At 34.1% G+C, this 27,520-nt stretch overlaps 6 protein-coding genes across 9 annotated transcripts in view; 4 read left to right on the top strand and 2 right to left on the bottom strand.

Moving 5' to 3' along the window:
- The first annotated feature begins 2,301 nt into the window (after positions 1-2,301).
- Positions 2,302-3,970, top strand: LOC106309631 (HD domain-containing protein 2-like). Its single transcript, XM_013746703.1, has 7 exons — positions 2,302-2,590; positions 2,903-3,027; positions 3,114-3,151; positions 3,230-3,340; positions 3,423-3,539; positions 3,616-3,657; positions 3,742-3,970. The coding sequence occupies exons 1-7, from the start codon at positions 2,348-2,350 to the stop codon at positions 3,810-3,812; spliced, it is 747 nt and encodes a 248-aa protein (XP_013602157.1). The 5' UTR covers positions 2,302-2,347; the 3' UTR covers positions 3,813-3,970.
- Positions 3,971-7,972: 4,002 nt separating this feature from the next.
- On the top strand, positions 7,973-10,036 carry LOC106310578 (putative glutamine amidotransferase-like protein C13C5.04). Its single transcript, XM_013747808.1, has 3 exons — positions 7,973-8,359; positions 8,672-9,001; positions 9,804-10,036. The coding sequence occupies exons 1-3, from the start codon at positions 8,048-8,050 to the stop codon at positions 9,897-9,899; spliced, it is 738 nt and encodes a 245-aa protein (XP_013603262.1). The 5' UTR covers positions 7,973-8,047; the 3' UTR covers positions 9,900-10,036.
- Positions 10,037-12,367: 2,331 nt separating this feature from the next.
- LOC106312467 (putative glutamine amidotransferase YLR126C) lies at positions 12,368-14,589 on the top strand. The gene is made up of 3 exons (XM_013750006.1): positions 12,368-12,789; positions 14,065-14,394; positions 14,479-14,589. The coding sequence occupies exons 1-3, from the start codon at positions 12,478-12,480 to the stop codon at positions 14,587-14,589; spliced, it is 753 nt and encodes a 250-aa protein (XP_013605460.1). The 5' UTR covers positions 12,368-12,477.
- Positions 14,590-14,629: 40 nt separating this feature from the next.
- On the bottom strand, positions 14,630-18,379 carry LOC106312466 (probable cyclic nucleotide-gated ion channel 6). Of its 2 annotated transcripts, XM_013750003.1 has the most exons (8): positions 18,270-18,379; positions 17,919-18,028; positions 17,275-17,848; positions 16,700-16,912; positions 16,307-16,620; positions 15,892-16,003; positions 15,564-15,800; positions 14,630-15,492 (listed from the first exon to the last, which is right to left on the bottom strand). In XM_013750003.1, the coding sequence occupies exons 2-8, from the start codon at positions 17,966-17,968 to the stop codon at positions 14,779-14,781; spliced, it is 2,214 nt and encodes a 737-aa protein (XP_013605457.1). In that variant the 5' UTR covers positions 17,969-18,028; positions 18,270-18,379; the 3' UTR covers positions 14,630-14,778. The 2 variants fall into 2 exon arrangements, with proteins under 2 accessions (XP_013605457.1, XP_013605458.1); XM_013750004.1 differs by lacking the exon at positions 18,270-18,379 and having other exon boundaries at positions 17,919-18,263.
- Positions 18,380-18,799: 420 nt separating this feature from the next.
- LOC106310966 (early nodulin-like protein 3) lies at positions 18,800-20,034 on the bottom strand. The gene is made up of 2 exons (XM_013748193.1): positions 19,813-20,034; positions 18,800-19,320 (listed from the first exon to the last, which is right to left on the bottom strand). Exons 1-2 carry the CDS (start codon positions 19,994-19,996, stop codon positions 18,944-18,946), a joined length of 561 nt encoding a protein of 186 aa, XP_013603647.1. The 5' UTR covers positions 19,997-20,034; the 3' UTR covers positions 18,800-18,943.
- A 6,801-nt stretch (positions 20,035-26,835) lies between these two features.
- The window catches only part of LOC106310223 (serine carboxypeptidase-like 22), a 9,515-nt gene continuing 8,830 nt past the window's right edge, over positions 26,836-27,520 (top strand). For 2 of the 3 annotated variants that reach the window (XM_013747456.1, XM_013747455.1), the window contains exon 1: positions 26,836-27,147. In XM_013747456.1, coding sequence (XP_013602910.1) covers positions 26,877-27,147 — 271 coding nt within the window. In that variant the 5' untranslated portion in view covers positions 26,836-26,876. The remainder of the gene's footprint in view (positions 27,148-27,520) is intronic. The other variant, XM_013747457.1, reaches the window with a different exon arrangement.

The raw sequence follows: 27,520 nt of genomic DNA, 5'->3' as shown, positions 1-27,520 counted from the left end.
TAAAAGGTTTAATAAAAAAGAAAAAATGCACGTTTTAAGGAAGTTAGAATATTACAAATATTTTTTTTATATTTTTGACAAAGTAAATCGACCTATACACGTTTTAGGGAAGTTATAATATTATAAATATTTTTAAAATATTTTCTTAAATGAAATTCTATAATTTTCGCCAAAATCAGGTTTTTTATCCATAGAAGACACTTTCTACACTGCGTAGAACTAAAAAAAAATTTCATAAGTAAATTATACCTCATGTAGCCATTTGAATAGTGTCTAGATTTTGCATTCCTAAAATTTCAGAATATCTCATAAAAGTAAAAACTGCATTCGTAGAAAAAATAGTTAGCCATACAATTAGTAGAATTCGTTCCCCATATTTAGGGTGTGATTGTATGGTATAAATAGAGTAAAATAAAGTAGGTGAAAAAAAATTCAGCCTATTTAATCTGATTTTATCCAATCAAGTGGAAAATGATTTCAGCTTATTTACTCTAAAAAGGTGAAAAATTGTACTAAAACTAGAGTAAATATTCCTTCAACTTTTATGAGATGAAAAGATTTACTCCAACTTTATTACCTTTCATTTCTCCCATTTCCACTTCATTTTTTCACCCTTCTACTCCACTACTTAACTAATACTCTTAGAAGTTTAATTAAAAATAGAATGTTCATTCTAAAAAAATTAGATTAACTTGTTTAATCTGGAATTCATTTTCTACTAACGTATTTTCTGTAGATGACGAATTAGTAGAACGTAATTTAAAATTTAAATTTATCAAGTTTTTCAACAAAAAAATACCAGTTTGTGTATATGAGTGCTTTATCAATTGTTTGTATTTTTTTATAATTGTTTTGTTTCAAAATATTATTTATTTCATTAAGTTTTAGAAATATAAAGGATAAAAGGGAGAAAAATGAAAAAAATGAAAAAAAAATTTATACCAAAAAGACAATCATGTTGTTTTTTTGTTCCGTTTTGACAATTTTCTATTTATTTTATTGGACGGGTCTTTTGTAATGGTGGAAACACTTTTTTTTTCTTTTCGAAAAACTGAAAATATTTGTTGGTAACTATATGGAAAAAGATTTGAGATTTAATATAAAAATATAGTGCTTGGCATGCTTTCAGAAGGTGCAACATTCTTATTCAGATATGTTTTATCTTGATTTTGTTTCACCGATTTTTTTGAGTCAGGTTTAGATTATTTTACTATAACTATAGTTTTCATAAATAATAATAATTAAAAATACAATCTTAACTAATAAAAAAAACTGGAACCTTTTTCAATATAACACAAAATCTTCGCTATAGTTTCATTTGAGTACCGTTGTGTATCTAAATAGGTAAAAAATCCATGAAATTCATCCTTGTACAATGGTAGAATTTTTTTTTTTAACTGGCTTTCATATTATAAAAAAAAAAGAAAAAACATACGAGCCCAAAGGCTTAAGTTTGTTGTGAGCTGAACCTAGTGTTAATCTTAAATAAAACACATATCAGTGGAACTAAAAGCCCAGTCAACTAGACAGGTCCAAAGGGTGAAATGAAGCGGTTGTAGCGTAAGGGAAGAGACGAGATCCTTGTCGACATCGTTTCCTCTGCTGAAAATTATGATTGGAGAAACCTGAGTTGCATCATTGCTTTCGAAGCCCGAGAGTTTGTATGTCAAAAGCTTTGAAGACGGTTGCGGATTTTCTTATCAATGGAAGACATGATAGTTTCAGGCAGCTTGAAGACTTGTTGGTGAAGTCTGGTATTATGCTCGGTCCAGATTCAGTAGATGGTGGCTTGAATCACTAGTAGAGTAAGGCGCATAGAGTCTCTATTCCTGCGAAGCGACTGTAGTTGAAGAACATTATCTTCCCATGAGGCGAAGGGTTGAAGCTCGCATTGATCAGCAATCTGCGTTTAGATGATAGAGCTGTAAGGACACTAAAAAAAGAAGTGATTCTTACAATGGTAGAATTATAAAAGTGTGAAAGGGTTTTTTTTTTGTAAACATTTTTATAATTTGCAATGAAAAAATAACCCGACTGATAAATCATCTATTTTTCATAGACCTTTACGGAGAGATTATTTGTTTTTGTTTTACAAACGTTTTTTTTTTTTTTTGGACAACATTTTGTTTTACAAACGTTATTTTCCATAAAATTGATTAATATTTTTTCCCCCGCAATTCTGATTTCTGAACACATAAAAAAAAATGTTATCAAAATTTTCATGACCCACTTAAATTAATGGGCCTTTATATTATAAGGCCCAAACTAAGTGAGAAAGCAGAACAATCGAAACACACAACAAACACGCTTCCCAAAACGCGAAGAAGATGAACAGCAACAACAAAAAATGAGGAATGTGATGAATAGAGTATTCTTCTCCAAATCACTCTCTCTCACTCCTCCCCACCTCCGATTCTTCCATCTCCCCGCCGCAGCTTCGTCTCCCAACCGAGCGGTTCACTGCATGGCAGACGACTCCCCACTCTCTGAACCGCCGAATCGAAGCGGAGATGGTTCCGTCTCCGCCCCTCCTCCTTCTCCCGCCGCTTCCTCCGCCATAGATTTTCTCTCGCTCTGCTCTCGCCTCAAGGTAAATGTAACCTCAACTCCGATTCGATTGAGAGAGATCGAGTGTCTCTTCTCTCGTAAAATCTCGTTCAAGGAATATCCGAGATCCATTAGATTGATCATGCGTTTGTTTCTTAAGATGGATCTGTAAATGCTTAGTTTCAAATGTTCGTGGCTCATATCTCTGTGGCTGTTTGTTTATAGTTGATGATGGATCTTTGCTGGAGAGATAGTTTGAAACGTTTCGTACTTGGAGCTATGATGTTATGTTGAGGTTACTCGAGTTCTTATAGATGTGAAGAAGGTTTGTTATGTGTTTGTTTTTTGATAATAGACAACGGCAAGAGCTGGATGGGTTAAGAGAGACGTGAAGAATCCAGAATCAATAGCGGATCACATGTATCGGATGGGTCTCATGGCGCTCGTTTCTTCAGATATTCCCAGTGTTAACAGAGACAAGTAAGCTTTTCTTGGTTGATCCAAGTTTCAATTTCTGGTAGACGAACTCTTCTTTTGAATTTTCCATGGTTTCTTTCTTTATTCAGATGCATGAAAATGGCAATTGTTCATGACATTGCAGAAGGTTAGTTCACTTTCACATTTGCCGCTTCTTCTTTTCTTTTTTTTTTCCAATCAAATTCTATAATTTTTGTTGAAACAGCCATTGTAGGAGATATTACACCTTCTTGCGGGGTCTCTAAAGAAGAGAAAAACCGAAGAGAGAGTGAAGCACTTGAACACATGTGCAAACTCTTGGGTGGAGGAGAAAGAGGTCGGTTCTCTTCTCTCTTTCTGAAAACTACATTGCTCTTCCTGTGCTCTTTTTTTTTTATTATACAAATGTATAATTGCAGCTGAAGAAATCGCTGAGCTGTGGAGAGAATACGAAGCAAACGCATCACCAGAAGCCAAAGTTGTTAAAGATTTCGATAAGCTTGAGATGATACTACAGGCTTTGGAGTATGAACAGGGTAATGACCCCCAATGAAGAACTCCTGATTTGACAGTATGGATTAACTAAAACTCGATTTCTTTTGTTTTGCGCAGAGCAAGGTCAAGATTTAGAAGAGTTTTTCCAATCAACTGCAGGTAAATTCTTGTGATCCATATATATATATATTATCAGAGTACATATGGCTGAAGGCTTTAAAACTTGTTGCGGTTTTTATTCAGGGAAGTTTCAGACTGATATAGGCAAAGCTTGGGCATTGGAGATTGCTTCAAGAAGAAGAAAGCGACAATAGTTAGTTCTCACTTGAGCTAAATACTCTCTTTACGCTCAACTTTAATCATTTTAAGAGACTTAATGTGGATCTACAACTTAAGGGTAACTCTTGTAGCTAAATACTTTTGAGGTAAAAGCCTAAAATGCTTAAAAAAGCGCATCGGCTTACGGGTTTAAGCTACAACTCTTGAGAAAATTTAGAAAGAATACTTTTTTAATGAGATTAAATTTTGAAAACAATAATACTTTTTAAAGTTTTAGAAGAACACACTTATTTGTATAGTAGTTGCTCACCCATTCAAGCATAGCTCCCTTCTGGCTAACGGTTTTGCCGAACTCCAGTGCTCTCATTCCAGTGATAAGCTCTAACAAGTGTATACCAAACCCAAATCCAACAGTTTCTCAAATGACTGGCCTGTGGAGAGATACTCCGATGCAATGTGACCAACGGTGCCTCTAACTGCGGTTGTGACATGTGAATCCACATGGTTAAGTAGCACATGTGAATCCACATGGTTAAGTAGCTTGGCGAGCCCAAAGTCCCCAACGACAGCTTGGGTATGAGCTTGTGACATCCCAACGACAGCTTGGGTATGAGCTTGTGACATGGCCCCCGTCCAGTCGACAAATCGGGTATGAGCTAAATGATTTTATCAAACCAATTTATTAAAAAAATTGTTTAGGTGTTCAAAAAATCGGTTTAGATGTTCGCTGAAACAATAATCCTCTATGAACATTGCATATAACAAACATATTTGCTATTATCATCTAACTTACACTCGTCCCCAATAGGTTGTAAAGAATGTGGTCGTAAATTACTTGTTATATGTGTCCTTGTTAAATCGTCGTCAATTTATTCATAAATTTATGTTGATTTTACAACGAAATTTGTACTTTGGCAACTTATCACTTAATTACTACCATTTTTTTTCTTCTTCTGTAAACTCGGCTTACCCGTTATCGCATGTTTTTCTATTGTGAAAATATTTTAATCCAACTTTTGTACAGTATCACGAATTTAATTCATGGGTCAAACAACCATATCGGTGAAGTATAAAAATAAGGAACTCCAATCAAAATATTGCGCTTGTAAACTATTTATTTTCTGTCAAAGTTGAAATGACCAAATATCAATGGGACTGGAACCAAAAATGTTGAATAGTCCTTTCTCAGACGACGGAGGAAAATATGACTTCGTGTTTTTATGACCACGTGTATTTATGGGTAATGTATTTGCGTTCAAAGCCGTGGCTGCTCTAATATATATATATATATATATATATATATATATATATATATATTTATATATTATTAGGGCCTGACTCGTTCAAACGCAGCGGTTGCGGTTGCGACTGGTTGCGGTTTCTAGCGGTTTTAAGAGATTTGTACGACTAGTTCTACGGTTAGAAATTAGTGCGTTTGTGGGATACTTATAACTGATTAACTACCAAATACAGCAGCAGTTAAATAATAAATTAACAATATTTACATTTTATACAATTATAAAAAATATCAAAAATCATAATATTCTAATAAATATGAAAATTATATTTAGAAAGTTATAGTTTTAAATTTTTAATATTTTAAAATTATAGAAAATATTTTTATTTTAAAATTTTATAATATTAATTAAAATATAATAGATATATTTTAGTATTTTTATAATTCTATTTTAAAAAATTTATTGAATATTTTTATTTTTGTATTTATATGTTTTTTTTTTTTAAAAAGAAAAAAGAATTATCCTCCCGCAACCGCAAACACTAGCTGGAACCATCTTTTGATTTTAAGAGGTTCGAAACGGTTTGAAGCGATTTGTATGATTGTTTCGAAACGCTGTCAACTGCTAGCAACCGCAAAAACTGCGTTTGCGGATGGTAGCAGGGAAACCAGTCAAGCTCTTAGTATATCAACTCGCCATTTAACTAACGATTAACCATTTCTTAGATATTTAGTATTGCTGCTTCTGACAATTTAAAATAAGCAAATAGACAAAAAGGAGGCTGCCAGTGAAGGTTAACCAATTAAATATTTGTTCCCATCATATAACCCGTAAGTTTGTTGAAGTGTTTATAAAGAAAATAAATATGTTGACCAATGTAATATTTAGAGGTGGAAAAAAAATAATTAGAGGTGGAAAATGGTTAGCTGTCCCATAAGTAGACCACATCCAAAATATAATGAGTCGGTTATGAACAAATCTCTAAACGAAATGATTACAGAAATAGAATTCAGTTTTGCTTGGGATAAAAAAAGAGAGATGAACCAGATGATTTTCTAAGAGATGAACGGTACAGACTTGGAGACAAAAAGTATCTTTGTGAAAACACGAACAAGCAGGGGAAAGACAAGTTAATGTGATTCGGGTCGGGTTAGAATGTGGTTTAAGTTTTATAAATTACAGATTGACTCCATTTCTTAGTGTTAAAATCAATTAAACTAAATTTTGTAGTTTCACCATATAATAATTTACTTCAAACATGTGGTATGGTGAAACATATATTTGGTGTTGTTATTGACATATTCAACATGAGATGTTTACCACCATATTATACTATACTTGGTGTAGCTAACAAATTTTTTCTTAAAACTTTAGTCAAACTAAACATTGTTTGAACTCATCTTTGTCCTTGTTGTATTAGGTAGTTTGAGATGAGTTTATAAGTTCTTAGAACCTACGTAGGAAGAAGTATAAGAGTAGGAGTTGGAGTGGTGCCATCCTTTGAGAATGGGAATTTTGGATTTACTTTATCACATTTCGGATTAAGATACTTAAGACTTGCTTTGACTTATTCGTACTTTAAATTTAAAGTTAAATTACTGTATATTTTGGATTTTGATTTCAATCATTATTCATGAAACTCCACGGTAGATGATTTGTAATCAATTTAAAATACATAGAATTTTTGTTTTTGAAAGTTCAATAACACTAGGTTTCAAAAACTGGATTTATTTTGTTCATTAAATAACAGTGAATTTAAATTCATCTTTCGAATAACAGTGAATTGCATTTAGATTTAAATTCTATTAAAATGCATAATTGAGTAACAACCTTTGTGTTTCCTCTGAAAATGAACAGCCTTTTTTAACTTCCCCATGTAAATGAAGCGAGGTCCATTTCGAATAAATCATCTCGTAGGATTAACAGCAGGCTGCACTCCTTATTCTCTCAGTGGACGGACATTATTTGCATATATTTTTTCTCCTTTTCAATCTCTTCACTAGAACTTTCAACTGCAGAATACAACAGGATCACAAACAGCCCAAGGAATGGGAAGGCTAAGCAGGTGGAGGATAACAATCACAACCAGTGGCAGAGCCAATGAAGGATTAGGGGGTCAGTTGACCCCTGTGCATTCTTAAATTTAACTAAATATAAGCATATTAATGTAGTGCATATTGATTAATTGGTATATTTTTCATGGTTTGACCCCCTTTTTGAGCTGTGAAACCTCAAATAATTTTATACATATACAACTTTGACCCCGGTAAATTTTGTTTCTACCTCCGGCACTGATCACAAGCCCTGAGCTTTAAGACTAAGATTGTTAGACAAGAAAACAACGAAATAAACAACAAAATAGGCTCAGTCAAAGGTTACAAACAATTTCTAGAGAAACTGAGTCAAAACTATCAAGAACCAAAGAGCATAGAGCTCGGAAGGAATAAGCCAACCAGAATTTAAGAACATGGAAAAGGACCCGGACACTAGTGCTATACAAATATGTTAAGACAAATTGATTTCAGGGTAATAGATGTTATTTGGTTTTGTTTATTTGCATCATTTTACTCATTATATATGAATTATATATTATAATTATATTTTCAGATATTCATAATTTCTACACATTATATGACAAATCATTTTTAGACTTGATGGAATTTTCAAATTTATGGAAGTTTTCCCAGACGGAATTATGAACCGCGTATAGTAGTGATCTCACGCTTAAACAATTTGGAAGAATGACGCTCTTATGGGGTCAACATTGGTTAACAGCCACTTTTTTGGTGAAACCAATAATCAATATTCTATTTTCTAATACATTTTTTGTCAAATTGAGACAAAATAAATAAAATAAACCTAAAAAAGCATAAACAATTAGACAAGATGTGTTCGAAGAGTTGAAGTGAATGGTGAACCCCATAGCCATTATAAATATATCCACACTTCATTTCTCTCTTCTCCATTCATTCTCTTAAACTCTTCATCTCTCTCTCTCTCTTTCAAGCTCTATCTCTTAATTTATCGATCAAATGGTTGAACAGAAGAAGTACCTATTGTTTCTGGGGGTGCCTGATTCGGAGTTTGCCAAGAAAACGTACGGAGGATACCATAACGTGTTTGTTTCTTTGCTCGGCGATGAAGGAGAGCAATGGGATTCTTATAGAGTCGTGGACGGTGAGTTTCCCGACGAGAAGGATCTTGAGAAGTACGATGGATTCGTCATCAGTGGAAGCTCCCATGATGCCTTTCAGGACACTGATTGGATCTTGAAGCTTTGTGATATTATCAAGAAACTCGATGAGATGAAGAAGAAAGTTTTAGGTGTATGCTTTGGCCACCAGGTAAATTGAAATTCCTCATAATTTAAAACTTTTGTTTATAGAGTATATGCCTATATAAAAAATTCAACTGTTTACTTGCAAAAATGACCTATGGTAAAATCACAATAAATTAGTTTATTTATCGCATATATAGTGATTATCAGTAAAAAATTAGATGGCTGCTGCATCTTTGTTGAATGGTTCTTGATTCGATCATGCGGTTGACAATTTGACATTGACCTTGAGAATTTGACATGGACCTTCACGTTTCCTACACAATTTTGGTAATATTATTTACGTAACTAAAATAATTAATCATTGAATATTATACAGCTAATAGCTAGAGTGAAGGGAGGGAAGGTAGGGAGAGCAAGGAAAGGACCAGAGCTTTGCCTCGGAAACATAACCATCCTGAAGGACGCAGTGGCGCCCGAAAACTACTTTGGTGAGGAAGTTCCGACGAGTCTGAGGATCATAAAATGTCATCAGGACGAAGTTTTGGAGCTGCCTGAAAGTGCAAAACTACTTGCATGTTCAAGCATGTACGAGGTAGAAATGTATTCAATCGAAGAAAACTTCCTCTGCATTCAGGGACATCCTGAGTATAACCGTGACATTTTGATCGATATCCTCGATCGTGTGCTTGCTGGAGGCCACATTACGGTTTGTTATTCTCTCTTTTATTAATTAATCAGTTTATTATGTATAGAATTAATATATATACTATTTTTTGTCGTCTAAAACTCACACATGCATATTCTAAAACGTGAACTCGTGAGCTGGACGCAGTCCTGGTCGAATAAACAGAGTACTTAAACATATACACATAAATCTTTTTTGAAACTGATAGTATTAACTCGTTTGGATTAGTTTTAATTCAATGGTCCGTTTCACTAGTAACTTCTAGCTTATCAATGTGTGTATATGTGTGTCTATATATATATATATATATATTTGTATTAGCATCGAAATCTAGGTAGGAGTTTTGTCGTAAAAAATCTAGGTAGGAGTTTTAGCTTTAAAGATTTTGATGATTTATAATTGTTTAACCTGGATAAGACTTTTAGTGTATACTGTATGCATATAACTAATTTAGGTTTCCATTAGAACATAATGATCGAATAAGAATAAAACTTGTAATCATCATTGTTTAACCAGGATAAGACTTTTAGTGTATACATATAACTAATTTAGGTTTCTATTAGAACATAGTGATCGAATAAAAGTAAAACTTGTAGTGTTGGAATAAATTTAACAGATAAAATAATCTTTCACTTTTTCTCTTTAAGAAAAATGAGAACTGATCTTACAAACAACTTTTCTATTATCTTAGAAGCAAATTTAGTAAATTAGATTAACATCGATCGAGTTAATAAAATATTCGTTCCATTCTTCTAGTTTGTTTGTGTGTGTGTGTGTGCCCGCGTGTTGCTACTAATGTACTACATTTGTTTTTAATGTGCAGGAAGACTTTCTGAAAACGTCAAAAGCAACATTGGAGAATAATGAAGCAGACAGGCAATTTTGGCAGAAGATTTGCAAAAACTTCCTCAAAGGTTAAGCCTCCTTGTTAGTTTGACTTGCAAATCTGAAGTCCCATTTGGCCCTCACAATATTTTTACCCTTCATTTTATTTCTCGATCTCCATGTATCCACTTTATATTATTATTTAATGTATGATATTTGTTGTAATGTATACATATTTTCAAATAAAAACTTTACGGTGATAGTAATATTATTATATTATTGGTACGAAAGTGTTATTTTAAATCGGAATTTTCAAGATTGACATAGAAAACATGGACTAAAAGTTCACCGTCTTAAAAAAATCATTTTATTATTACTACTGTCACAATAATAATCAATATTTTACCTAAACTAAGTAAGTATTACCGTCTATTCTAAAACACTCGTTTGAATTTTCAATGATAACTATTTAACAACTTATCAACAAAATTACATATACATAAATATATATTGGAGCGGACTAGATATCTCTCTTAAACTTTAGTATTTACGATCCATTTATGTTTGTGGATATTACGTTTTGGTATTCTTTTTAATTTACTTTGGAGAGTTACAGTCTCCTAAATAATGACGTGCGTGTATATATACGCATATTTACAAGAGAAAAAAACAAAAATAGCACTAAATCAAGTTTTTGTTCTCAAACTAGCACTCAAAGTCAAAAGTCACAAAAATAGCACTTAATGTTTTATCAAAAGTTACAAACTTAAGGTTTTGTGTTAAAGGGTAGGGTTTAGGATTTAGGGTTTAGGGTTTAGGATTTAGAGTTTAGAGTTTAGGGTTTAGAGTTTAGGGTTTAGAATTTAGGGTTTAGGGTTTAGAGTTTATGGTTTAGGGTTTAGGGTTTGGGGTTTAGGGTTTAGAGTTTAGGGTTTAGGGTTTAGAATTGAGAAATGAGATTTTGGGGATAAGATATAAACTTAGAAATGTGCTATTTTGGTCATTTTAGTTTTTGAGTGCTATTTTTGTGATATAAACTTAGAAAGGTGCTATTTTGGACATTTGCCCTATTTACAATTCTATATTTTATCACCCATTAAAATAAAATTAATTAAAACAAAAGTAAACGTGAAATATAAATTTAAAATAACAATGCAGAATCACAAACAAGATTAAAATCAGTTATTTTGTCAAAAAGATTAAAATTGGTTATTTATTTCCATTTTAATTATTATATTATTTAATAATCAATTAAATTTTATCATATATTTCGGTATTTACATTTTTCTATTCCTATTTGAGTTATAATATATCATGCAGCTATTTGTATATCTATTTCCTACAATTTTGACAAATTAATTTTGTAACGTCATCGGTCCTGCGTATGCGTATGCGTATGACCAAATAGATGTTTTATAGACAAACACAATCGAGGTTCAGACGAATTTTCGCCGGATAATTCATAAGCGCTGTCAAGAAACGAAGTTAGGAGTTTGGGTAGCTCCTGCGATCAGAACAAGTTCCCACATAGCTCAAAGATAATGTAGTCAGTTTAGATTAGTGTAGGCAGCTAAAATTAGCTCAGAGTGTAGTAGGTAAGCTCAGACCAGTTAGGTGGTCATCTTGACCAGCTCGTTCAGGTTCACACTACCTAACAGAAGACCGAGTTCTGACTCTTCGTGTTCAAACACCAAGTCTTCTAAATTCTAGTGAATACGACCTCTAATAGATTTACGATAAAGAATACTGAATTATCAAAAAAATAGCCGGAAACCACCATAACAATTCAAAATATTTTTATCTCTAAATTTGTCAAAGAAAAATTTGAGGCGAGGGTGATTTATCTAGGGTTACGGATAAAAGTTCTGCAACCCTTTCTTTTTGTGCACTTTTAGCAGAAACACAAACTTTGTGATTTATCTAGTAATGTAAAACGGTGTGTTTTCATAACGTCCATGTATTTACGAGAGCTTTGTCATCAATAGTTTGAACTAGATCTAGACGTTTGGGTATCTGTTCGAATCGGCGTATTTGGCTATAGTTATCATAAAATCCATATCAATCCACCTCTTAATCTCGATATCATAATGGCACCTACCATGAGAATATAACCGACTGCAATATTAGGGATTATGACAGAACACGTATAGTATAAGGAAAATAACGTAAATTTTTCTCACAAAAATAAAAAAATAAATAACATAGAACACGTATAAAATGATATTTGGCGGGTTGTACAATTTAGTGGATCCTATAAAGGTTCATATAATTTATAAACGTATAGTATATGTATATGGGATAAACGTGTAAGGAGTTTTCAGGCTTGATCCAATATTATTTGTTACAATTATACATTTAATAAAAGATAATTCTAATTAAATGACAGTGACAAATCTCATAATATCGAAAGGAAAGTAAAGGCAAATCTAAACAAATAATGTTTTAATAGTATAGATATTTGTTTGTTACAACAGCTGGATTAGAAGAAAAAAAACGTAATTCCTCTCCTAATATATAAAACAAGAATATCAATTTGTTACTGCAAGATCAGAAAACAAAGGTAACAAAATCTTGAGCTGGCCTCTCTGCCTACTCTAAAACACACAACACACCCTTTCGCTGGTCCAATCCATCCATCCATCCATCAATCTCTCTCGACAAAAAGAAAACAAATGGTTGAGCAAAAGAGATTCGCTTTGTTTCTAGCGACGTGCGATTCAACGTTTGTGAAGAAGACATACGGAGGTTATTTCAACGTGTTCGTCTCGACGTTCGGCGAAGAAGGAGAGCAATGGGATCTCTTCCGGGTGATCGACGGCGAGTTTCCGGAGGAGAAGGATCTGGACAAGTACGATGGTTTCATTATCAGTGGTAGTCTCCATGACGCTTTCGGAGATGATGATTGGATCATTAAGCTTTGTTCGATTTGTCAAAAACTGGACGACATGAAGAAGAAGGTTTTAGGTATCTGCTTTGGCCATCAGGTTCTCTTCCTAACTTTTCTCTTTTCTGTTTCTTTTAGATTTGAATATTTCTTATTTGATTTGATCCGTAACGTCCGTTGGATTATTTGTAATTAGGGCTGCCATAAACCCCATTTTTTAATTAGACCATATATATATCAAATCCATTTCTATATTTTGTTCTAAGATAAAAACTCTATTATAGAAGAAAATATAGAAAGGGGTAGGAGTCCACTATGTATATGCAATCATATTAGAGAAACTGATTTGTTTGTAACAATACAATGTAACTAAGAGATTAATCGATGTCATATGTTCGCATTTCATTCTGAGTTTTCTTTTTTTTTTTTGGAAAAAATGTTTTAAGAAAAATGTTATTTTTTATATCACAAATCTGAATATATTTTTTTCTGAAATTTGCTTAACATGTAAACTCAAACACGGAAAATATCATTTTAAAGAATTGATATTCTTAGTAGCTAGTCATGGCCATTTTATTAGATTGTTGAGAACAACATGAGTAACTTCAAAAGAATAACATAATAAAAAATGAATAAAAGGATTTTGAGGCATGCATATATATTTTTCTTAAACAAGCTTTAACAGTAACTATAAAATTAATAAATAAAATATTAAAATGACTTTTTGGATGATTATTTTTCTAATATATAAAAATATTATTAAAATAGTAATTTAAAATTATTTAATAATTTATATATCGTATTTAGAAGAAATAATATATTTTTGATAATAATGTTAAGATAGAAGAATGCAATTTGGAAAAATATAGTGAAAACACATATTATCTGAATACTAAAATTAAATTCCTTTAAATCTTGAAAACATCATATTTTTCATTGTTTTCTCCAAATAGGTCCAATTTGAAACTTTTGATTCTTGGCAATGTGAATATCTACATTGGCAACTTAATACATTGTTTATTATACTCCCGTTTGGATTTAATTGTCGTTTTAGGTTTGTACACACAGATTAAGAAAATATTTAATTTTGTATAGTTTTAATAGAAAACATCATTACCTATACACCTAACCATATTTCAACCAATAGAAAAATTAATAAAGGATCAAGGTTGATAAATTTTGCTAAACTTTAAAACCACACTTATTTTGTGACGATTTTTTTTCTCTAGAAGGGCAAATAATTTGAAACGGATGGAGTATAGTGGATTGCCATACATACCTTGAAATGTAAACCACTGGTTTAGTATTCTAACGTTTGATTGAAAAGGATGATCACATAATGAATGATCCATCATCTCTTTGTTGATGAAACCAGATACTAAATAGAATCAAAGGAGGAAAAATCGGAAGAGCGAGAAGAGGTGCAGACATGGGACTCAGAAGCATAACAATAGCTAAAGACTCGGTGAAACCTGGTGGTTACTTCGGAGACAAGACTCCAAATTCACTAGCCATCATAAAATGTCACCAAGACGAAGTTTGGGAACTCCCTGAGTCTGCTACGTTGCTTGCTTATTCAGACAAATACAACGTCGAGATGGCCTCCTATGGAGATCACCTCCTCTCCATCCAAGGCCATCCTGAGTACAACAAAGAGATTCTCTTCGAGATCATCAATCGTGTCGTCGGTCTGAACTTGATGGAGGTTTGTTTTGCTTATGTATCCCCCTTCTATACATTGTCTTTGAATGTTACAAGTGAATGTTTTTTCTTTTTGCCTATTTTGCAGCAAGATCTTGCGGATAAGGCCAAAGCAACGATGGAAGACGCCGAACCAGATAGGAAACAGTGGCAGACTCTCTGCAAAAACTTTCTGAAAGGAAAAACCGATCAAATTTAAGTCTTAAAATAAACTGAAAACAATTTCTGTGGATTGAACATTCAGAATAAATCATTTTATATTACAATATTTTTGGGTATTAACAAGCATTTATAAACACCCAACTAAGTATCTTTCGAGAACCAAAACATCTTTGTCATTGTGTACAAGTGAAAAAGAAAAACTGAATCAATGTATTGTCAGAGACCTTTAGCAATCAGCAGAGAAGTCTGGTTCAGGAGGTTTCTGAACTTTCAACAACTCTTTAGTTGGTTGTGACAAAGCCAACAGCTTCGCAGTCCGGTTCTTGCGAACACCACGAAGCGCATTTGCAGCAAACCTTGAAGCCAAGAACGTCGCTCTGATGCTATAAGGACTACTACCTCCCGCGATAAGCCTAGCAGCAGAAGACTCTTCCTCCATCTCCTCTTCTTTCCTAAGCTCCTCCAGTTTCTTCCTCTTTGTGTACCGTCGCCACGCAGCTTGGATAAAGCAAGCGGCCCAAGTCCTCCACTGCTGCGAGTAGAATCTGAAAGTGTGCTGCACTTGTCTGCTGTGAAGTCTCCTGAACTGGCTCGCCACGAACTTAAGCTCGTCAGCTATCAAAGCGAAAGCTTCTACTTCGGTCAAGGCCTTGACGGTTCTTGTCGAGGACGGTAGGTTAGAGCCTGATTTGGGATCTAGGGCCCATGTCAGAAGCTCGTCGCCGCAGAAGTCTCCTTCTTTAAGTAAGCTGCGGTTGTAGAAACCGCTTCTTCCACCGTCTGTTGTTACACTCTCGAGCCGGCCACGGATTATGAAGAGCATCTCGTTCACAGGGTCTCCCTCACGGACCAAGAACGACTTCTCGGTGTATAGACATGGCTTGAGCCGCTCACAGATCGCATCTAGCAGCCTCTCGTCCATGTTCTCAAACAATGGAACCTGAAGAAAATGAAATTAGAAAAAGACTTTCAAGAAGATGATATTAAGACAGGCAGGAGGAAGAAACGTACTCTTCGGACTAAGGCGAGACAGAGATGACGTTTGATGTCTCTTCTAAGATCCTTTGGGAGGTTGGAAACAAGATTCTCTTCGTCAACTCCACGCGTCTCCAACCACTTGTACTGGTCGTATCTTCTGACACGTTCCCTTAGCTCAGGTGGAAGCATTCGGTGATGCATCCACTGTTCCGAGTCGCGTCTTTTGACTCGCATTTCTTCTAACCGGATAGTAAGCGATTGAAGATAAGTCTGTCCAGAAGATTTGTCACAGATCATTTACATTGTTTCTCTTCATAACAATACATAAATAACCAAACAAGCTCTTGTCTTTTTTAATTACCTGCATGTTTCCAATGAGAAGGGCAAAGAGTAGAAGTCCAGCAATAGCAAGTACTATGGAGAATATAACCTCTCCAGGGTATGTGCTAGTTTCAAGCCCTTGCCCAAGCGTACTGCAATTTCACAAGACTCTTGAGGTTAATCAAGAGCGAAAGAGACTAGTTCAAGGCCGGATGTGAGAATTTGGGGGCTATAAACATTTAGTAAGAACTTTAACTAGAAGCAAAAAAAAACAATAATCTGGAACAGTGTTCTAAAAATTCGTCTAGGCGTTTAAAAAATCGGCCCAATCACCCGCCTAAACAATAATCCTCTATAAGACATTTAACCACCACCTAATGATTTTTTGAACATTGGTCTGGAAACCTATATTTATGTATACAACCTAAAGCTGATGGGTTTGTTTTAGCCATTACCTAAGATTCTGTAGTCCCCACCACAAGCAGAAGAAGTACTTTGAGACGAACTTTTTAGATGAGACAATGCCAGAGGAGAGAGCTCTCAAGTAGATCCCAAAATCAAAGGGAGGCTCTTCGCCATCAGTGACATTTACAGGACAACGCAGCTGAAGAAACGGATCTTTGACATCGTCCCAAGCATCATAACCTTTCATGTTTTGGTTACCGCAAAACAAAAAGTTTCTCGTACAGTTGTCGTTATCTTTGCACGCCTTACTCCAGCAATCGTTATTGCGTTCCAACGCAAGCAAATACCACAACGCTCCAACAATCTGCTTTTTTACAAACAAAAACTCTTTATGAAAACGTAAGCAAACAAAAGAAACGGTTGTTATGGGGTTTAGTACTTACATGACTTGCAAGCATGTAAAGTAGTAAGTAGTAAGCTGCACCAGCCCAAGCGGTTTCGGCGAACACTCCTGCGGTTCTCTTCAGCTCTGAACTTAAAGGATACATACGAAGAAACCGCGGAATGTATTGGACTAACACGATGTATCTAAGTGCTTGTTTTGTTGCCAGAACGTTCGCACCTCTAGAACTGTAGAGGAACCTCCATACTATAATCTGAAAAGATGTATGAAGTAAACATAAACAAAGTAACTGAGAGAAAGGGCCGGCTTAAAATTTTAACTTCCTAATATTTATGTTTATTTAAAATTAAAATATATTTAATTTTTTTTATCATCAATATTTTTACAAAATTTGGAATGAAAACGAATATATGTAAAATATTTTTAGGGTCTTTTTTCAACCAAATTGAGTGAATATTTCTATTTTTCTATATAAAAATATGTATATAAAAAAAAAATACTGGAGCCACTTAATTATCAAGATAAGGGGGACACAGATTTGAACCGGGGCGGTTGCACCGTTTGTCCCGCTATGTTAGCAGGCTTTAGAGTTATGTTATGATGTTGTTTGTATACCTGTGGAACGGGAAGCACAGAGAGCAAGTCTATGATGAAGTACTGTTGCAGATACCGTTTAGCTATCTGCGCAGGGTCTATCACAAGCTCTCCACGACCAAAAACACGCGACGAAGGAGCGACATAAGCTGTTCTAAACCTTAAAGCCATGTGAAAGAGATAAAAAGAATCTATAACCGTCCTCAGCGTGGTCGTCACAATCGCTAGCTTCCGGTCTATACCAACACATTTGGCTTTATCGTTGATGAAGGGGAGAAACAAGAAGAGCGGGTCCACGGATACAGCGAGGATGCAAGAAGCTACGAAGAGCTTGTTGCAGAGGAGAAGGAACTTGTCTTGCGGATCAAAGATTTTCTTCTCGGAAACTTCGAGATCTTCAGGGAAGACGGCGCGGGAAACACCGAGTCCTATGGATCTGCCTATGGACCAAAGACCCTCGGATCCTTTTCTGAACCCTTTCTTGAAAGAACCGGATGATGCTTTGGTTGCTTGAGTAAAACGTTTTGGTCTTTGGATGTTTAATGTGCATCTGTTTAGACCTGCTTCAGGACTCCTTGGGTCCATACTATCCAACCTGTTACAAAAATAAAAAAATCAAGAAAATCAAGATTCATCTAAGAAGAAGAAGAGGAAAGTATATATACCTGATGAACTTCTCGCGATGGCCACTGATTACTTGAGATTTTGACTCCATTGGTGCCGCAATCAAACATACTCTTCTCTAAGATTCATTCAACTCATGAATCCCCGTAATCTATTATTTGAAACCTTTCAGCACTATATCTTTATCTTGAATTAATTTATACGTTTCAAGAAGTTAAGAAACTCAGAAATGAAAATGAAACACAAAACCAAATTAATTTATAAAATTTCTAAAAGACAGAATCGAATCCAACGTCGAACAAAAATACAAAACTTGAATCAGCTACGCGTTTCCACGGTATAGTTCGGTGAGATCAGGACGAAAATGGAGAAGAAGAAGAAGAAGGACTTACAGACGAATCTGAAGAAGAAGAAGAAGAAACGGAAGCTGGAAGTGGTGGTGTCTTGTCTTCTGTCCAAATATTGACTTTCTTCTTTCTCGCTGTCCGGGTCGGGTCTACCCGCTTCCACTGCTGTCTTTTCTTCTCATCTAAGTGTCATTCAAAAAATTAAAAAATCCTTTAATTTTGCATGTTTACCCATACATCTACTTCTATTTCAACCAATAAAATAATAAACGGCAAAATAAAATTAATAAATTATGCATTGAAATGCTAAAACGACATTTATTTTACAACGAAATTTTTTTTCTACAACGACACTTAATATAAAAGAAAATATATTTTTATTAAATAATCAAAACTGTCTATAGTTTTTAACCATTTCTCTAACCCTTTGAGTTAATACTATTTGATACAATCGAAATCTAAAGTAATACTAGTAATGTGGCTGGTAGTGGTATTTACGAGGATAATTTTGTTAAATGAAGATATTTTTAGGTACCAAAATTGATTAAACATTGCTAAGAAAAAAACTGATAAGTACAGTATCTGTATAAAAAAAAAATTGTTGACAAGAACAAGAAATATTGCAAATTAAATATTAGTAAATGTCAAAGATGACAAAATTCAACATTATTCTCTAAAACATATAGATTTGGCTGCATAATCATTTTTTAAAGAGAGGCTTAAGCCCAAGCGAAGCCAATGATAGCGACAATGGCCCAGAAGATGCCACTTCCTGCAACCAACCCAACGGCAGTGCTCGGAGCTGGTGCAGGAGCTGTCACGGTAGTAGGTGATTTTGAAGGAGTTGGTACTGTAGGAGCGTTGGGCTTGGGAATGGGAGGGTGTTGAGTTGACTGAACCGCAACGATCAACTTCTCATCTTTCTGGCAATTACCGGGAGCTCCACTGATGAAGTAGTGTGGACCTGAGACACTAAGTGTCACCATGGCGGGTTCCCCTTTGTATTCATTCACTGGTTTTTCTGTGATGCAGTTTTTGTAGTTTTCTTCTGTCACTTCTAACACCGAATCGTTCGTCTTGTTATCGTAGTGAAACACTGTCACATGCAAATATAATGTTATTACAAAATTGTATTTGTGTTCATGGTTAATTAATATGTTTTCTTTTTACAGACATAAAAACTCAATGAAATCTATGTAAACCAAATCGGTTGTTCCGTATATACCTAAACGATATACGGAGACTGAGCAAAAACAAAACTGGTCTCGACTATGTAGTTATACATTTTACTTTTCTTTATGAAAACTGATGATGCAAATTCAGATCATGATATATATATATGTATGTATTTTAACATAACTTAAACAAGAACTCAATATTTTAACATGAGTAGAAAACATGAAATCAACATATTAAATCTCCTATATCATCATGAAATTATGGTATGCACCCTCAATCAAAATATATAACATGAAATAATTTGTTTGTAGGAAATCACAATGTTTTGGTGGTTATAATAGACCCTTAATCCAAGACTAAATTCGTTACGTAAGATAAATAGAACTTGAACAAAGAATGAGATCTGTACCGAGAGTGTCTCCGACTATGAATCGACGGCCCTCTGCCCAATTTTTGAGAGTGTTGTTGGCTGGATCTGGAACCTTCCATCCGGGAACTGATCCTCCCACAGTGAAGTTTCTGGCCTCACCAAGATGGTAGAATGCTGCAAATAAGAGAAATACTAGAGACAAAATGGGAATCAAAGACGCCATTGTTCTTCCTTGTTATGTTTTGGTGCTAGATGGGTTTCTCTTTTATAAAGAGATATATGGTCTCGGCAAGATTCGGTGTCAAATCTGGTCTTGCCTGTAACTAGTGAAATCTTCCCAGTTAGCAAAGTAATTATAAAGTTCAATCTGTATTGGATTTATTTCCTTCTTCTACATATATCATTTTACAAATATATCTCCCTTAATATGAAAGCAAATAAAACGGTGGACTTTTTAAAAAAAGTCTCCAATAAATTGTACCTTTTTGGAATCAAATCATACATTTTTCAACCAAAATATATCAGTTTCTAATACAGGATAATTTGTTGACATATATACAGTTGACCTAGAAATATACTAAGTCAAATAATTTGTAAAATATTTTTCATGACGTAACTATCACTACAAGAAAACAGCGGTATTCTGACGGACATTCCGACGGAAAATGAAATCCTCGGAATTTCCTCGGAATCTTGTAAAATCCCTATAATATTTCCTCGGAATTCCGTCGGAAATTTTCGAGGGATTTCCGAGGAAAGATGAATTTCCGAGGAGTTATTTCCGAGGACTTTTTTCGTCGGTATGTCGTCGGAATAACGCTATTCCGACGACATACCGACGAAAAAAGTCCTCGGAAATAACTCCTCGGAAATTCATCTTTCCTCGGAAATCCCTCGAAAATTTCCGACGGAATTCCGAGGAAACCCTATTTCCTCGGAATATACCGACGGAATTCCGAGGAAACCCTATTTCCTCGGAATATACCGACGGAATTCCGAGGAAACCCTATTTCCTCGGAATATACCGACGGAATTCCGAGGAAACCCTATTTCCTCGGAATATACCGACGGAATTCCGAGGAAACCCTATTTCCTCGGAATATACCGACGGAATTCCGAGGAAACCCTATTTCCTCGGAATATACCGACGGAATTCCGAGGAAACCCTATTTCCTCGGAATATACCGACGGAATTCCGAGGAAACCCTATTTCCTCGGAATATACCGACGGAATTCCGAGGAAACCCTATTTCCTCGGAATATACCGACGGAATTCCGAGGAAACCCTATTTCCTCGGAATATACCGACGGAATTCCGAGGAAACCCTATTTCCTCGGAATATACCGACGGAATTCCGAGGAAACCCTATTTCCTCGGAATATACCGACGGAATTCCGAGGAAACCCTATTTCCTCGGAATATACCGACGGAATTCCGAGGAAACCCTATTTCCTCGGAATATACCGACGGAATTCCGAGGAAACCCTATTTCCTCGGAATATACCGACGGAATTCCGAGGAAACCCTATTTCCTCGGAATATACCGACGGAATTCCGAGGAAACCCTATTTCCTCGGAATATACCGACGGAATTCCGAGGAAACCCTATTTCCTCGGAATATACCGACGGAATTCCGAGGAAACCCTATTTCCTCGGAATATACCGACGGAATTCCGAGGAAACCCTATTTCCTCGGAATATACCGACGGAATTCCGAGGAAACCCTATTTCCTCGGAATATACCGACGGAATTCCGAGGAAACCCTATTTCCTCGGAATATACCGACGGAATTCCGAGGAAACCCTATTTCCTCGGAATATACCGACGGAATTCCGAGGAAACCCTATTTCCTCGGAATATACCGACGGAATTCCGAGGAAACCCTATTTCCTCGGAATATACCGACGGAATTCCGAGGAAACCCTATTTCCTCGGAATATACCGACGGAATTCCGAGGAAACCCTATTTCCTCGGAATATACCGACGGAATTCCGAGGAAACCCTATTTCCTCGGAATATACCGACGGAATTCCGAGGAAACCCTATTTCCTCGGAATATACCGACGGAATTCCGAGGAAACCCTATTTCCTCGGAATATACCGACGGAATTCCGAGGAAACCCTATTTCCTCGGAATATACCGACGGAATTCCGAGGAAACCCTATTTCCTCGGAATATACCGACGGAATTCCGAGGAAACCCTATTTCCTCGGAATATACCGACGGAATTCCGAGGAAACCCTATTTCCTCGGAATATACCGACGGAATTCCGAGGAAACCCTATTTCCTCGGAATATACCGACGGAATTCCGAGGAAACCCTATTTCCTCGGAATATACCGACGGAATTCCGAGGAAACCCTATTTCCTCGGAATATACCGACGGAATTCCGAGGAAACCCTATTTCCTCGGAATATACCGACGGAATTCCGAGGAAACCCTATTTCCTCGGAATATACCGACGGAATTCCGAGGAAACCCTATTTCCTCGGAATATACCGACGGAATTCCGAGGAAACCCTATTTCCTCGGAATATACCGACGGAATTCCGAGGAAACCCTATTTCCTCGGAATATACCGACGGAATTCCGAGGAAACCCTATTTCCTCGAAATTTCTGAGGACCACAAGTTCGTCGAAAATTCCCCGAAATATTCCGAGGAAGTTTATCCCTCGGAATATTCCGACGACATCTTCCTCGGAATATTTCGGGGAATTTTCGACGAACTTGTGGTCCTCAGAAATTTCGAGGAAATAGGGTTTCCTCGGAATTCCGTCGGAAATTTTCGAGGGATTTCCGAGGAAAGATGAATTTCCGAGGAGTTATTTCCGAGGACTTTTTTCGTCGGTATGTCGTCGGAATAGCGTTATTCCGACGACATACCGACGATTTTTTCCCTTATTATGCCGCTGTTTTCTTGTAGTGTATTAGTAACATTTGTTATCGATAATATCAAGGGATTAGCTAAATCATGACTTTTTGATGGTCTACGAAATACTCGGCCACCTCAACAACTAATATCAATGACTAATACGCGGTTTACCTTCAAGTTCCAACTGCAGAAATAGTTCCAGACTTGATATGATTAAGATTAGGATAACGTTAGGTTCAAGCTTCTCCAACAGGTTTGGGACCAAGCTTCTTTTTCTAATAGGTTTACGATCAAGTCTCTTGTACTATAAATATTATATCTCTTCATTCAATCAAAGCAAGTGTTCATATCAATTTTAATTTTAGCATGTATCAGTGCCAAACACAAAAATATCTGAACATCATTAAACTTTCGTTTCATCTCTTATATATATGGTCACCTCCACCGAAACTCAAGCTTCTGCATCAAGAAAAGATGAGATCTCCTCATCACCATACTACGTACTTACATCCATCAGATTATCATCACCATATTCTAACACCAATCTTTTTGAACGTTGAAAATTACGAACTATGGGCAAAACTAGCTCGTAACAATCTTCGAGCCAAACAGCTATTGGGCTTCATCGAGGGCACCATTCTTCAACCATCATCAAGCTCTACCGACTACAATCGATGAGTTATAGTCAACTTCATGCTCATCGGATGACTATACACAAACATTGAACCCAAGATTCATCACGCAATATTTACTTATAAACATTAACTAGATCATAACTTGCGCGCATGCGCGGAGTAAATTTTTTTATATTAATATTTGTTCATTAAATAAATTTAACATTTTTCAACAATACGATTGTAAAATGACAAATACAAATGTTGGTAGATCTTAAATGTATCATTTTACCATCCTTCTTTTTTTGTTTGGGGTACTTTAATGACAGGAATGCTTGAAGCTAAGACTTCATATGTACGAAAAGAAATTAAGTTTTGCGACTGACACAAATCACCAAAACTAGACATGCAACATCGATTGTAAAATGACGAAAAAAAATTAGGTTTTCTGCTCCCGATTTGTTTACTATTGACTCTCCATAAGTGATTTCATTTTCTACCTCTAAAAAACTGTGTTTTCTTTTTCGTTTTTGTTTCACTGATATAAGTTTGGTTTCTTCTTGTTAACTTCTTTTGTGAATTCGGAAACTACATAAGTGTCAGTTTAAAAAGATTAACATCTCTAAATATTAGTTCCACTTCAGATACATATCAAAGAATCAAAATTTTGAAAAAAACATCGCCGGCAAACTCTATTCGCATGTTAGTGTTCAAATCTAATATATCAAGTTGTTATAAAATATAAGTACAGACTCGAAATACATATGTCTGTCGAGTATATATTCACCAGTTCGGTCTAAAAATCATAAAATTCTAAAAAACAAAACAAATTACTTATTTTATTAACTTACGCTTTGAGATTTAGTTATTTAAGAGTATACCAATAAAAATATATATAATAATTTACCATTATAGTATATGTAAATTATGTATAAACTAATAATTGTTTGATTTATCAAATGATAAACCAGAAAACTTATAATAGATAGTTCAAATCTCTCATTCTTATAATTATAATAGCTAGATAGAATATTAGGGAGAAACAAACATTAGACAAATGAACAAATCTCTCATTCTTCGAACAAAATCAAAAGGAGATGATTGAAAACTTGTCATGATATTTCATTAAAAACTTTTTAGGAATAAAAAACAATACTAAATTATTTAATCTGAATGGAATAATATATATATATATATATATAGTGCTTCCAATATTAATAATCACTTTGATTTGAAGAAGTGTATTTCTGGGATTGTCAGGATCGAATAACATATTAGAAACCACGTATGTAAAAGATAATTTGTATACATAAAAATATACATTAGAATAAGCACATAAATCAAAACCAATGTCTTTTGTTTATTTACAATCATGTTTTTGGTAAATAAATCAAAATAATCATTTTATTTACTTTATATGGTATATAATTAAACTTTCGTGATATTGACATAGATATATATAGTATATTTTAATAATAATATTTATTATTGAAATTTCCTACTCATATGATTTTATTAACATTTGTATATTTGCAGTAACAAAAATTTAAACCGTTAATCACAAAAGTTTTGATGTGAGATTTTTCAATACAAATTTCAAAATTAAAATATTAAGATATCAATAAGTTTTCAATGCAAAATTTGAAATTAACATATTTATATATTTTATATAGTATATAATTTAATTTAAATGATATTAATATATATTTTATATATATATAACATGAGACTTCTTTTTCATACGATTTATGATCATTTATATCTTTGCTAGAACAAACAAAAAAGTTAAACCATTGATCACAAATTTTTTAATGTGAGACTTTTACCTTTTGTAGTAATTTATAGTCGTTTCTAAAAATTCCAAATATAACATATAAGAAAACAATCTAATTTTTTATCATATGCTTAATTTTATTGTTTAATTTCTGTTAATAATATAAAATTAAAAAAAAAGAATACAAAAATTGTTTCAAATATGTATTATTGATAATCATTAATTGTCATATATATGTTAACTATATTAGGTAATTCTGTAATTTTTATTTAAGGAAATAATTGACAATATTATTTTGTACACTAATAATCAATATGATAGTTAGTTAAAAAAATGTATAATATATATTTATATATAGATCAACTTATTTTCCTAAGGATTCTAAGAATCGTCTTAATGATAATACGTGGTTAAAAAAAAATATTGTAATGCTCAAGGATTAATACACGTACATGAGATAAGAAGATAAAATTAAAGATGTTTCCTTAATCCGGATTCTTAACAAATGATTATGGTGACTTGTGCTCTAGACCGGATTTGAGCTCGAGTGGAGACCATCTCCTATAATCTGTACAATCAATCAAAGGACTACACATTTACACTGACTTACATTTTTTTAAATGTTTTGTGTACAATAAACAAACTATGATGAAATAAGAAGACTTCAATCTAACAAAAAGAACTCAAACTTTCTTCGCAATTCTCTTGGATTCCCACTCATTTATAATGTTTTATAAGTTATTTATTATCCTTCATAAATAATTTATAAATTTTACATAAAGTATAAGGTTATTATGTATGTGTAATAGATTCGTATAAACTTTTATAAATAATATATAAAACCTTATGAATTATACTATATCGATCATCGATCATTGTGTTATGTGGCAACCATCAAGTATTTAAAGACTTAGACTAATTGTTTTGGTGGTTTTTTGATGTCTTGTAAAAACCAGTTTTTGACTATGTTTAATATTCCACTTCTGGCGTACGCAGAATAGTCGGTTGACTTCGGTCGCCAGACACTGTGATTAATTTAAAAAAAATAAAAAATTCACAAATTTTAGCGAGTTAGCTACTTTAATTTTTCCAAATTTTACATAAAAACACTAGAATAGTGTTTACCGAAATAAGAGCTAAAGGGAATAATTCAAAATATTATTTTAGTAAATATTAGTGAGGATGACCCAATCGCAACAATACAATAATTGTTAATTAAATAAAAACCACTACTGTTATATTATTAATATTTTCATTATTTAAAATTATCAGCTCAATGGCCATTAAGTTTTTTATTTCTTATTATATATCACATTGTTGAAGAAATATACTTTTTACATCCAAAATATATTTTCCTTATTTTAATTCTAAATGATCAAGCCTATAATTTTTTTTTTGAACACAAACTTACTGAATTATATGATTAAAACAATTATACTGAATTAAAGACGACGCATGATATAATTTGGTATATCTGAATTAAATTACAAAACTTCTAAACTGGTTAAAATGTTACACTACTATACCTAAATTTATTTCTCGAAAGAGGGAGAGAGTGGCCCACATTGTGCGATGAATGATTCAGCAAACACATTGCATGAGAGCCTCCGAATCCCATCCATCTTTCCTTATGTCTCTCCCACACATAACACAAGTATATACATAAATATATACAGACACATACATACATACATATATATATTACACACTTACATGTGTGTGTGGGGGGGACGTGTATGTTAGTATATATATATTTATGCCATGTGTTGGGGTAACATGTCTTATTCCATTCGATTGGTCTAAGAAATACCACCGAAGAAAAGGATAGGAGGAGAAATGGCAAGAACACATTTGTTCCTTTTTCTACTAGTGCTTTCATCATCACCATTATCATCAGCAGCAACAACAGTATCATCATCATCATCATCATCAAGAGAGCAAGAGGAGGACAGGATCGAAGCACTTCCAGGGCAACCAAAAGTAGGATTCTCACAGTTTTCGGGTTATGTGACAGTGAACGAGTCACACGGCCGGTCACTCTTTTACTGGCTCACTGAGTCATCTTCTTCCCCTCACACGAAACCACTTCTTCTTTGGCTCAATGGAGGTTAGATTCTTTTTATGTCTCCAGTCTCCATTCATATATACACACATGCATGGATCTCTAATATATCTTCATATATTGGTGTCATTATATCTTCTCTGTGATAATTACTTTAATGCGAACTACTCATTTGTTATATTCATAGATATTTAAATATTGGTGATATATCTTAATATATCTCCTCCAAATGTACCATTGTATTCAAGTTCGGATCCAGTATAAAAGAAAAACACACTCAATTTCGGCATAACTAAAAAACTTAGCCAAAAAGTTAGCGACTCTATAATATGATAATTATGGACTTTTTTTTAAAAAAAAAGATAGTTATGGACAAATCTTATTTATGTATGTAATATATATAAATAACGATACAAGC

Source organism: Brassica oleracea, chromosome C8 (assembly GCF_000695525.1).
Source record: "Brassica oleracea var. oleracea cultivar TO1000 chromosome C8, BOL, whole genome shotgun sequence".
Classification (NCBI taxonomy): Eukaryota; Viridiplantae; Streptophyta; class Magnoliopsida; order Brassicales; family Brassicaceae; genus Brassica; species Brassica oleracea.
The sequence above is the reverse complement of the archived record's forward strand: the minus strand, read 5'-3'. Positions and strand labels throughout refer to the sequence as shown.

Excerpts from the sequence above, each read along its gene's own strand:
- LOC106312467 (XM_013750006.1), top strand. The coding sequence starts at position 12,478 with ATGGTTGAGCAAAAGAGATTCGCTTTGTTTCTAGCGACGTGCGATTCA. Across the intron at positions 12,790-14,064 it reads GTATCTGCTTTGGCCATCAG|ATACTAAATAGAATCAAAGG; the intron begins GTTCTCTTCCTA and ends TGATGAAACCAG. Across the intron at positions 14,395-14,478 it reads TCGGTCTGAACTTGATGGAG|CAAGATCTTGCGGATAAGGC; the intron begins GTTTGTTTTGCT and ends CCTATTTTGCAG.
- LOC106309631 (XM_013746703.1), top strand. The coding sequence starts at position 2,348 with ATGAGGAATGTGATGAATAGAGTATTCTTCTCCAAATCACTCTCTCTC. Across the intron at positions 2,591-2,902 it reads CGCTCTGCTCTCGCCTCAAG|ACAACGGCAAGAGCTGGATG; the intron begins GTAAATGTAACC and ends TTTTGATAATAG. Across the intron at positions 3,028-3,113 it reads CCCAGTGTTAACAGAGACAA|ATGCATGAAAATGGCAATTG; the intron begins GTAAGCTTTTCT and ends TTCTTTATTCAG.
- LOC106310966 (XM_013748193.1), bottom strand. The coding sequence starts at position 19,996 with ATGGCGTCTTTGATTCCCATTTTGTCTCTAGTATTTCTCTTATTTGCA. Across the intron at positions 19,321-19,812 it reads CATAGTCGGAGACACTCTCG|TGTTTCACTACGATAACAAG; the intron begins GTACAGATCTCA and ends TGCATGTGACAG.
- LOC106312466 (XM_013750003.1), bottom strand. The coding sequence starts at position 17,968 with ATGGAGTCAAAATCTCAAGTAATCAGTGGCCATCGCGAGAAGTTCATC. Across the intron at positions 16,621-16,699 it reads TTTACATGCTTGCAAGTCAT|ATTGTTGGAGCGTTGTGGTA; the intron begins GTAAGTACTAAA and ends GTAAAAAAGCAG. Across the intron at positions 15,801-15,891 it reads TTCTCATTGGAAACATGCAG|ACTTATCTTCAATCGCTTAC; the intron begins GTAATTAAAAAA and ends TCTTCTGGACAG.
- LOC106310578 (XM_013747808.1), top strand. The coding sequence starts at position 8,048 with ATGGTTGAACAGAAGAAGTACCTATTGTTTCTGGGGGTGCCTGATTCG. Across the intron at positions 8,360-8,671 it reads GTGTATGCTTTGGCCACCAG|CTAATAGCTAGAGTGAAGGG; the intron begins GTAAATTGAAAT and ends AATATTATACAG. Across the intron at positions 9,002-9,803 it reads TTGCTGGAGGCCACATTACG|GAAGACTTTCTGAAAACGTC; the intron begins GTTTGTTATTCT and ends TTTAATGTGCAG.